Source organism: Pelobates fuscus, chromosome 7, assembly GCF_036172605.1.
Source record: "Pelobates fuscus isolate aPelFus1 chromosome 7, aPelFus1.pri, whole genome shotgun sequence".
Taxonomy (NCBI): Eukaryota; Metazoa; Chordata; class Amphibia; order Anura; family Pelobatidae; genus Pelobates; species Pelobates fuscus.
The window spans coordinates 1102441-1114385 of NC_086323.1; the positions used below are offsets into that span (position 1 = coordinate 1102441).

Below are 11945 nucleotides of genomic sequence, written 5' to 3' on the forward strand. Positions count from 1 at the left end.
ATCAGCTAATTTGGCCGCTTCTTCTAGAGTGGAAGGTCGCCTGTCTCGCAGCCACTCCTTCCCTTTTTGTTCCATGCCATCGTAAAAATGTTCTAAGAGGAATAATTGTAAAATTTCCTCACCAGTCACAGCTTTACTTCCGCTCATCCAGTGATTTACCGCTCTCCGCATTCGGTGCGCCCATTCCATATGTGTATCGTTAGGCTTCTTTTTCGTGCCCCGAAACTGCCGGCGATACGTGTCTGGAGTCACCGCGTATCTTTTTAGCAGAGTCTCTTTAACTCGTTCATACTGTGTCACTTCCTCAGCACCCAAGGTACGAAAAGCTTCCAGGGCTCGCCCGGATAGCTTCCCAGACAAGATCGTGGGCCACTCTCTGGTGGAAATCTGGTGCAGGGCGCATTGCCTTTCGAAGTCTGCCAAGTACTCATCAATTCCTGTCTCGTTCTCCAGGAAGGATCGGAATGCCGCAAAGGGTATTTTAGGCTTCCCAGCAGTTTCAACAGGAACGATTACTTGTGGGGCTTCAGCAGTGCGTTGTGCGTTGGCCATTTCAACGTTGTAGGCTCGGGTCTTTTGTAAATCCGCGTCTGCCTCCACCATCAATTGTTGTATCAGTTCTATAGATGGGTTTGGCCCGTATAAGGGAAGCCTCCCCCGAACAATTCTTGCCTTTGCATCATCATCCGTGATTGGTGTTTCCGCCATTGTGGAGCTTTGATCCAGTTCTGTCAATTCTGCGATCAGTTCCCTCTTTGGCCGGTTGCTGGCGTGCCTTCCTCTGCTTTCCAATAAATCTTTCAGGGTTGTACGTTTCAATTTTGCGTAGGTGCTCTCCATCCGTTCCGTGCCTCTCCTAGGATATCCAGAATCATCCCACCGCTGCCACCAAATGTTACGGTTACCCTTAGGCTAGCTGAGAGCTGGACCGTTTAGTTGTCTGGATTCCTAGTTGCTGAAGAGGGGAGAGCCGAGTTCCATAGTATTCCATATGAGTCCTGTAAGTGTGGAATCATCCCACTAGCTATAGCATAGCTAGGATACCTTTTCTACCCACAAAACGAGTCAAAGCAGCGATTTGAGGGTCAAGTAAGAACTGAGGACTGGGTTGACCAGCCTGCTTTTTATTGTGGTTACATGTAAACAGGATACTCCCAGGGGGAGGCATAAAATCACCAATCACATATTGGATACCTCCCACACATCTCCTCCCCTCAGATAAACAGTTAACCCAATTATACAGTACATATTTTCAACCAAGTTCTGGATGTACCCCGAAACCAGGGGGTACCCCTTTAAATCCTACACCGCTGTACAGGTCTTGTTTAGGGGAGCAACATATCCGAAAACCAACCCGTTCGGATGAACGGTTCAGGAGTTAGGGGTTTTCAAAGTTTTGACCGACCGCACAGACCTTCTGGCCGAAAATAGTTCCACACGTTTAGGCCTTGCGGTCGGTCTCCGTTCGTACGGGAAAACTCCACGAACCCATGGTCATCCATAGTTATCCTGGAGGTCGCTGTACTCCCCATGCGGAGAGTAATCGTCCTACCGAACGGTGGGCTGTTCGGTAGGTCCAGCACGAAGTTATGCTATCCTGGAGGTCTCAGCGGTGTTCGCCTGGGTGCGTTTCCGTTTTTAGTTCCAGACGATTGCTGGCAAACACCGCTGTTCGTACGTAAGATGGCCGCGAACACGTGCAAAGTCCCGAAATGGCGGCCACCTATACGCTTACACAGGGGATTCGTGCTGAACCATACCAGCGACTGCACATAAGTCAGAAAGGCGAAAATAGCATTTAAAAGTACACAGTGCAATAAGGTTTTTGTAACAGTTTTTGTAACAGCAAGGAGGGGAGAATTCTTTCCTTAGCTGTTCAATCTTGTCAGTGAAGTAACATGCGAAGTTATCAGCAGTAAGGTTAGTTTTGGGGGTGGCCACAGCAGGGCGAAGAAGAGAATTAAAGGTGTGAAAGAGACGCCTGGGGTTGCGGGAACATGAACTAATGAGAGTGGAAAAATAGGACTGCTTGGCAAGGGCAAGGGCTGCACTGTATGAACACAATATGAATCTATAATGGAGAAAGTCTGACTGGGTGCGAGACTTCCTCCAGGAGCGTTCAGCACAACGGGAGCATCTTTGCAGGTAGCGCGTTGATTTAGTATGCCATGGTTGGGGGCGGGTCCTCCTCGAGGTGCTTGTTTGGAGTGGCGCTGCAGTGTTCAAGGCAGATGTAAGAGTAGAGTTATATATGGAGATGGCCAGTGAAGGACAGGAGAGGGAAGGGATGGACAGCAGTTGTGAATCAATATCAGCTGACAACTGTTGGAGATCAAGAGAATTAAGGTCCCTCCTGAGTTGAGGGGGGTTAGGCTGAGGTTTTTGGGTGAGGGGGTATGTGAGAGCAAATGATAAGAGGTGGTGATCAGAGAGTGGATATGGAGTGTTGCAGATATTAGATACTGTACATGCATAAGTGAAGATTAGGTCAAGGGTATTGCCAGCTACATGGGTGGGAGAATCTGCCCACTGTGATAGCCCGAGGGAGGAAGTCATTGAAAGTAGTTTGGTGGCTGCAGAGGTCAAAGGTGGGTTTATAGGAATATTGAAGTCCCCGAGAATTAGGGATGGAATGTTAGAAGAGAGGAAATAGGGTAGCCAGGCAGCAAAGTGGTCAAGGAAGAGAAGAGGGGAACCAGGGGGGCGGTAAATAACAGCAATGTTAGCAGAGAAGGGTTTGAAAAGGCGAATTGAGTGTATTTCAAATGATGGGAAAGAGAGAGAAGGGGGGGTGGGAAGTGGTCTAAAAGAGCAGTGAGGGGAGAGGAGAAACCCAACACCACCACCTTTACATTCAGAGTTTCTTGGGTTGTGGGTAAGTTGGAGACCACCGAAGGACAAAGATGCAGGGGTGGCAGTGTCAGAGGGGGAGAGCCATGTTTCTGTTATGGCTAGTAAATCTATAGAACGAGAGATGAAGAAGTCATGGACAGCAGTGGATTTAGTTATATTGCAAACAGAGCGTGCGTTCCAGAGGGCAGTATTGAAGGAGGATTTAGAGGAACATGAGATGGGTATGAGATTAGTGTGGATCCTTGGGTTAGTATGTGCGGAGTTTGTTGCGAGGGGGCCGGGGTTAGGAGAGACATCACCAGCAGCTAGGAGCAGAAGGATAGAAAGGAAGTGAAGGTGGGAGTAGGATTTGAAAGTTTTGTAGGAGGGTATTTATGTAGAGGATTTGGGAGGAGTTGGTAGTTGGTGGAGATAGGCTGGAAAGGTATGTGTAGAGTGCATGGGATGAATAGAGAGGGGAGGGGAGTAAGGTGGAAGTAATAATTATGGTGTTGCTAGGGACAGGTGAGTGAAAGGATAGGGATATTTTAGTGATGGGAGAAGTTAGTGTTAAAGTGAAAAATAGAAGGGAGAACATTAGAAAAAATGTGTATTATATAGATATGTAGATCATATATACAAACACACAAATATCAATGAGTGATTAAACCAATGTAAGGATGCAGTGTGTTAAATAAATTCAGGTGAGGAGAGGTTTAGTGATTTGATTGGTGTGTTAAGGAAACCAGCTGATGTGCACTATCTATAAGTAAGTTGTCGACCATGGGGTGGGATGGTGTGGGTGGGCAATCTTCCAGAGATGATACCTCTGCTCTGAAGATTCAGCAGGACTTGGTATATATATGTGACGAAGTGCCCTTCGCCACTTGTGCCTGGAGGGGACTACTGGCTAGCCTCCTGCCTTCCGACTATGGCCCCTGTTCTGATAGCTGTATTTTACCCTGCAGAAAGGTTTATTTGTGTATTTCTGCCGGGGTGTTCGGGACTTTCAGTATGTGAGAAGTGCTACCCCAGATAGCTATGCCATGGAGCCTATTCGTGTAACGAAAGACTGTGGAAAAGACTTTGGCTCCATGGCAATTGAACTGTATGTAGGTGATCTGAGCGCCATTCAATAATAATGTGTGCTCAGATCTAAGCTATCTGGGGATATGTTGCATGTATATGTTTTATGTAGTAATTGTAACATTGTGTAATTGTATGTATTTTTGTAACCATGTGGTTAATGGAGTCTTGCCTCATGTTTGGGGGAAGGGATACCTACACTCTGGGGATTGCTATAATCACTTACTCCCCAGAGTAAGCTCTCGCAATGGCTTGATTTGTTCCTGCTACGCTCTCTGGATTTAGGAGAGGTTCACCCACTGGGAGCTGGATCCTGGTCGTGGATTCAGGGTGGGTGGAGACGGCGAGACCCCGGCGCAGCTGTATCGCTGGAAGTGGGGTCTGCAGTGCTGATGGTGCCGGTTGGAGTGCTTGGAGTCCTCAGCGAGCACTAGGAGCATCGATTGGCGGAGGTACTCAGTCGGAGTGCCAGCGTTCCGTCACAATATATATATATATGTTACATCACATTAAAGCCCTTTCTGTCCTTTAAAAAACCGTATATAATATGTCGGTGCAATAAACGAGAGAGATGCGAATTGCAGTTGAACGCAAACAGCAAGAAAATGAAAAAATTACTTGTCATTAAGCGTAAGACAAGCTTCTGAAGCTGTGTCCTTAAGGGGTTAAAAGCAGAACTGAATAGGAATCCTAATCTTTATCTTTTATTACAGAACCATCAACCACTTCAAAGTGGTTATTCTATAAAAGAAGGGTTGTTATGTTACAGTAATCCTAATGGCCAACAACCAAGGCTACTTCCCCACACCATTTACAGAGGCCAATTACACAACAAACACATGCTTTTATGTGTCACATTGGACAGAGTGCATTAGACGATCACCTTAGACTGAAATCTTATTGTCCTAACATAAATTCAGCTCTACATTGGATTCGGGATTGCCTTATTTGCTCCCAAGTATATCCATGCCCTAAAGGGGAAAGGCCTATGCATCAGAGAGTGCCAGTTGCAGACTACACTGTCCAAGGGGGTCTCAAATATGGCCCTACCAAATTGTAAAATTGTATCTACTCTACTCTCTGTTTGAGGAGGCGGGAGTTTGAAATTTTTAGCAAAATTCGCCATGTGATGCAAATTCAGAAGAGCCCTATGTAATCATAGAAACATTGAGCATAACAGTTATAGAAATTCAGAGTGCTATATACGTGGGTCCATGTAGACCAATGTAAATTATACAACAGGGCTTGTTCCCCAGATAGAGAGTTATCTACTAAGAACTGATGCTCCTTCTTGATCTCTTACAGATTTTCCCAAAAGTACCGAGATATGGATGTCACTTAACGTGCTGCTACTCACCTGGAAATTGATGGAACAGCTTGTCACAGGCCAAGGCAACAGCAGCTTTATCTATGCAAATACAGCTCCATCGACCAACGACATAAAGAGTGGTTCCTAATTAAACACCATACAGGGAACAATAAACCTCATACATCGGGATGGACTAGGATTTGGAGCAGTGACAATCTACAAGTTCCATGTGTAGATGTGATATTTGATTTTGAGTGGGTGATCAAGATGTTTTTGGTTTAAACAACCTGATTCTATCAAGGGATTCTGGAAAAGACAATAAGGGAAATGAAGAACATTTGGAATGTATATGGACTGGTTGAGGAAATGGGAGGAAATATTAATATCAAATGCAATGTGTTTAAACAGCAAGAGAGTATCATGTAAAACTAATTATAGTGGGGACATTTAATCAAAATGGAATAAATTGGGAAAACAAAATAGGACACAACAAGGGTGGGAAGGTGAAGGTCTCGTTGAATGTAGAGGAAGAGATAGAGCCTACAATGCTGACTCCTCCTTTCACCTATATTCATACAACACCTTCTAATGGATAATGGGAGCAGACCTGAATGTCAGGAGACTAGAGTGGTCATTTCCAAATACGTTCACTGAGACCTATCCCTATAGTCAGGAATGTTACTTTCTAATCGATTAGACTAACAGATTGGCTAGTTTCATCCCACTTTCAGAACTGTTCTAGGGTCACATGCACTATTACTTAGGCTTTAGTCAGATGGGTGACAAGAAGCAGGACTAGGAATAGGAGGGTTGTCTTGGGTACGGTTCTGGGAGGTGTGGGCACCTAGTTGGGTTTTGTAAATACAATTGATATATCTAGTATGACTGCAACACTCCAGTCTGAGGGTGTTATAGTCCAAAGGGATATAAAGTCAGAGAACCATCAATACTTTAATGGAGGATTGGACACAAAAGGTAATAAAGACACATAGTACAGCAACACTACACACAGAAGAAATATTGTCATGGGATTTTGTACGTTAGTCTATGTAAACTGATCTAAGATCACGGCGTAAACCTTAGATGAAATAGGTTTTCCTATGATAATAGCGATCTGTGGATTAACAGTTGGATGGGATGTCAGGGTAATACCTGTAGGGCCATTTCAATGGAGCCATCTAGTGGTGTTTGTAATTAATACACATCACTTTAACTTGTCCGTACCTTTATTACTTACCATCAACATAACTCTGGGCCCCCCATTAATAGAGCATGGTATAACTGAGGACACCCTTTGGCAAGAATAGGTTGTTCATTAAAAGTAATACAACATTTACAAACATATTCATAATGAGTTCTCCCACCAACAACAAGACATTTAACTGAACATTTATTTACTGACATGGCTAGTTCTACCTGGTGAAAAGAAAACAAAGCAACTCATTTTCAAAGCAATAATCATGGAGTACTGCTGTGGAAAATGTATTAATTCACCCATTTATTATTGTATTGTGTATTTCGATAGCATGCATTGTTATTCAGGTTGGTATGTGTTGTTACTTGAAGTCATTGATTGTTAAATATATTATCTCCAATATGATATGCACATGGTAGAGCTCTATTGAGGTAGTGGGCCGGGCATCCACATAAGTAGATACACTGCAGGAGGCATTCTGTCTCTGACGTTTTCCTGTCCGCCAATCAATGGATTGAATAGTGTGACGCCAGTAGCTCCACCCTAAGCGTACCGTTTCCTATGGACCTACATCTAAAGGGGGCCCAGGAATGGCGCAGTTTGGTTAGGTTGTATGGGCCACTTTCATAATGGAAACACTCAAAATAGCATAGCAGACCGTACTGCTCAGTGGGGGGACTGATTAACAGCCAAACTGTATGCCAATAAAGTGTTATTGTATACAGGTATTCAAGCCCCATGCTACCCTTAGGCAATAATAGAGTCATCTGTGGGCACATGGCCTTTCACCAGACAAAACCAGACATTCCCATCCAATGCAATCCCTTTCCCCCAGAAGGCACTCTGGTTCTGTTACATCCTAAGGGATTGACCGAGGAAGGTGTGCCCAGCAGAAGGAAGGGCTAACCTGTTAAAAGCCCTGGGAATACCACAAGCTCTCTCTTACTCTCTCCTGGAGGGCCCGCAGCACACACTTACCTTCCCAGCAGCCCCCCTGTGTAAATCTCGAGAGTCCTGCGGCTGTCAGAGCATTGCCACGGGTTACCATGGCAACGCTCCGCACAGCACACAGGCCGGGAGATTTACACAGGGGAGCTGGTGGGAAGGTAAGTAAGCGCCTGCTGGGCAGGTAAGTAAGCGCTTGCTGGGGCCCCTCTGTACTGTCCATGTCACAGGACCACCAGGGAATACTAGACCCCTCCTCCCTGACCAAGTAACATACAGGGAGGGGGAACAAAAAAAAAAAAAAAAAAAAAAGTAATGAACATATTTCACTAGTGCGGATTTAGATGATTTAGTTTTAAAGTGCAGGTGTCATGCAAATATGAGACAACAAATGTTCATACCTCATCATTTGCTTTGTTTTGTATATTGCATATTTCATGGTTGGATGCATGTTTAGATCATAACTCCATCACTTCATACATAATGGTGTAACAAGCAATTAGAATGTGTTTCCTATGTTACCATTTTTTATTAAGCACTCCACTTTTCATTGTACTGTTTGTCTTTTTGTTGTTTGGTGTTTATTTTAATTTTAAAAAAGGCCCGCCCTCCCCTGAAATTACATACCTACCTACAGAAACACTCTACACCAACACACTCTGCATTCATTATATACACACACACTACACAAACACACACACTCTGCATTCATTATATAATCACACACACACACACACTCTGCATTCATTATATACACACACACTGCACAAACACTCACTGCATTCACTATACACACACACACTAAATAAACACACTCTGCATACATTTTATACACACACTACAGAAATACACACACACACAGCGCCCCTGTCTAAACACACTGCATCCACTACATGTGGCATGTATATCTTGTGCATTTACCTTTAGAAAAAGTTTATTTTTTCAAAATGGTAAATGTACAGAATATCGGCAAGTTATTGGGTATCGGCCTGAAAGTTCACAAATTATTGGCTCTAAAAAAATCAATATTGGTCGATCCCTAGTACTAACAGAGCAATGAGAATGTATATGTTACACACAGATAGTAACAGAGCAATGAGAATGTATATGTTACACACAGATAGTACTAACAGAGCAATGAGAATGTATGTTACACACACAGATAGTACTAACAGAGCAACGAGAATGTATATGTTACATACAGGCCGTACTAACAGAGCAATGAGAATGTATATGTTACACACAGATTGTACTAACAGAGCAATGAGAATGTATATGTTACACACAGATAGTACTAACAGAGCAATGAGAATGTATATGTTACACACAGATAGTACTAACAGAGCAATGAGAATGTATATGTTACATACAGGCCGTACTAACAGAGCAATGAGAATGTATATGTTACACACAGATAGTACTAACAGAGCAATGAGAATGTATGTTACACACACAGATAGTACTAAGAGAGCAACGAGAATGTATATGTTACACACAGATAGTAATAACAGAGCAATGAGAATGTATATGTTACACACAGATTGTACTAACAGAGCAATGAGAATGTATAAGTTACACACAGATAGTACTAACAGAGCAATGAGAATGTATATGTTACACACAGATAGTACTATAAGAGAAGGTGACAGTTTGGGATACAGTGCCGACCCTTAACATAGTGCTATTATTTTGCAATGGACAGAAAAGGCTCTTTAATTATAATGACCAGGCAGGGTATACATTGAGGTACCAGAAAGACGATTTAATCTCATGGCAATAACTCTGATGAGATGTTGTATTTGCTCAATCAAATCCAGAATTTTCTTTGTAAGCCCTTGTTGAGAAAGGAAGGTGTGAAACGCGTCCCGGAATTTCACACTTTTTTGGGAGATAGTCTTCTGGATTGTCTCTCCCCTGTGTGACAGTTGCAGGTAGTACAGCAAATTGAGATTTTCCAAACATTTTCTTTTTTTCTTTTGCTGGAAAATGAGTGTCATCTACTACAATCTTTTGATGTGATATGCCTGTACTACCTTTAGCACTTATGAGGGGTGCAGTGACAGCATGATACCATGACTTTTTGATATGCATACTTTATCAATAAATGTGCACTCTTTTCGTATAGATAATTTTTCTGTGGATTATCAATGCGTGCGGACTTACATGCACCTATTGTCACACATTATATTTGCTCAACGCATAATCCAGCGAAAAGCTTGATCCTCCCTGATAACCCAGCAAAAATATTGATCCCCCGATGAACCAGGCAAGGCTTGGACACCCACCCCCGATAAACTCTGAAAATATTGACACCCCCCCCCCCCCCAAATAAATGCGGGAAAAGCTTCACCCCACTATTGATAACCTGGAGAAAAGTTTAGACTCCCCTAACCCCCGATAAAACAGCGAAAAGCTTTATTTGTGCAATAACACAGTGAAAAGCTTGATCCCCGATAAACTGGCGAAAGGTTTGATCTATTTCCGCTAATAACCCAGTGAGAAGCTCCATTCACCCCCTATAGCCCGGTGAGAGCCAGTTGGATTGGAGTGCCGACCTTATGTTTGGTGCCAAAATCACGGTTGGTTGCCACTTGTGTGAAAATGTGTGCCATTCACATTGGCTAATTACCAATGTGGCCATATTAGGAGCAAGGCTCTGGTCTCCATTTATTTTCCCCCGATGACGGTGTGCTCATACTCGGGCTTTTGCTTCCCACTATTTTTACCCATGGGTAGCACTTTTTTTCTTTTTTGCACTTCTGTAAATCAGATTAGAATTTTAGGGCCAGTGGTTTTGGTAAGCACTAATTGTAATACTATGGTGCTGAGGTACACTAGGGGCATTTGAGAGTTCTATTTTGTGACATACACCTTTTCATTTTTCTGGGGGTATTGGCGTTTGTGTTTTCTTTCCGCCTTTTTTGGTTGGTGGTGGGGGAGTTTGTCCATTAGTATATTTTTTCTATTGTTTTTAGTACCTATATCTCTACCTATTGTGACTTACCATTTATTCCAGTTAGGGGATGTGGTTTACATAGGGATTGGTCTAAGAGAGAAGATAAAGTGGTACCCCTGCCGAGATATTACCAGACTAGCCCACTATTGTGCACTGAGCTTTTTAGCATTACCTTAGATTCAATAAACCATACAGTTTCTTTCTAGTTTTGATCTGCCTCCCCTGGGCCCCTTGTGGGACCCTTCTTAGAGGCTCCGTTCCCCTGATACCTCTGTAATATACAGTTTTCAGAGAGAGTGAATGAACGTCTTTCTGTTGGGTTTATAGTGTATAGAAGATCCCTTATAATGTTTGCACCAATATTTTAGAATTGATGTTTTAAATCTTTTAAAAGGACACACGATTTGTCATACATTTCTTTCATTCTGTTCATTTAATTCAACCATCAGCTACTTGTTCATTTATGTATTTTATGCGATAAACGTACAGCTTAGACATAGGATAGATTATCTGAGCCAAGTGAGTTAACGGAACAATGACATGTAAAGTGCTGTTGGATTATTGAAGAATATCTGTGAACACAGCTCATTGAGAATAAGAAAATTAGGGCAGTTTCCACAAATCCTTTACAAAACAGGAAGATATCAGTTAAAGGGACACTATAGTCATCTGAACAACTTTAGCTTAATGAAGCCGTTTTGGTGTATAGAACATGCCCCTGCAGCCTCACTGCTCAATCCTCTGCCATTTAGGAGTTAAATCCCTTTGTTTATGAACCCTAGTCACACCTCCCTGCATGTGACTTGCACAGCCTTCCATAAACACTTCCTGTAAAGAGAGCCCTATTTTGGCTTTCTTTATTGCAAGTTCTGTTTAATTAAGATTTTCTTATCCCCTGCTATGTTAATAGCTTGCTAGACCCTGCAAGAGCCTCCTGTATGTGATTAAAGTTCAATTTAGAGATTGAGATACAATTATTTAAGGTAAATTACATCTGTTTGAAAGTGAAACCAGTTGTTTTTTTTCATGCAGGCTCTGTCAATCATAGCCAGGGGATGTGTGGCTAGGGCTGCATAAACAGAAACAAAGTGATTTAACTCCTAAATGACTGTGAATTGAGCAGTGAAATTGCAGGGGAATGATCTATACACTAAAACTGCTTTATTTAGCTAAAGTAATTTAGGTGACTAGAGTGTTCCTTTAAACTAAGTGCATACGAGGTGGATTGTCAGCTAAATGAACATTGAATTCTTTCTGGGCAGCCAGACTTTGGCACCTCACTCATTGCTTGGTTTGTTAATGAGTAGGGAGCAGCAGGTCAGCGCGCCATCCACTTTCGCCAATTCGCTATTTGCCACGGGAATCAACATGTGGTCCTTCAGTTTTTCGAAAACCTTGAAAATAAAATGAAAAATTAAGTTATCTTGTGGTTAATTACGGTCCATATGTTTTGGTTCATCCAAATCAAATTCCCTGTAATCCATTGGGCGAATCGCTTTAATGAAAATCTCGCTAAATATTTCCCCACAATAAAACTATGGAAGTGAGATTATGTCATGCTGCTACTTCCCATTGTTGGGTCAGGTGTTCCAGTTGTCAGACGTGTTTCAAGGTTTAGGTAG

At 42.7% G+C, this 11945-nt stretch overlaps 1 protein-coding gene across 4 annotated transcripts in view; it reads right to left on the reverse strand.

Moving 5' to 3' along the window:
* Positions 1 to 10737: 10737 nt before the first annotated feature.
* Positions 10738 to 11945, reverse strand: part of DDAH1 (dimethylarginine dimethylaminohydrolase 1) — a 171941-nt gene continuing 170733 nt past the window's right edge. Inside the window, exons 6-7 of one of the 4 annotated variants that reach the window (XR_010084069.1) lie at positions 11524 to 11717; positions 10738 to 10971 (exon numbers count right to left, since the gene is read on the reverse strand). Coding sequence is in view for 3 of the 4 variants with exons in the window: in XM_063427619.1 (XP_063283689.1) it covers positions 11601 to 11717 (117 nt within the window). In the remaining variant the exon portion in view is untranslated. Of the gene's footprint in view, positions 10972 to 11441; positions 11718 to 11945 lie in introns of those variants that run through there. The other 3 variants (XM_063427619.1, XM_063427620.1, XM_063427621.1) reach the window with 3 other exon arrangements.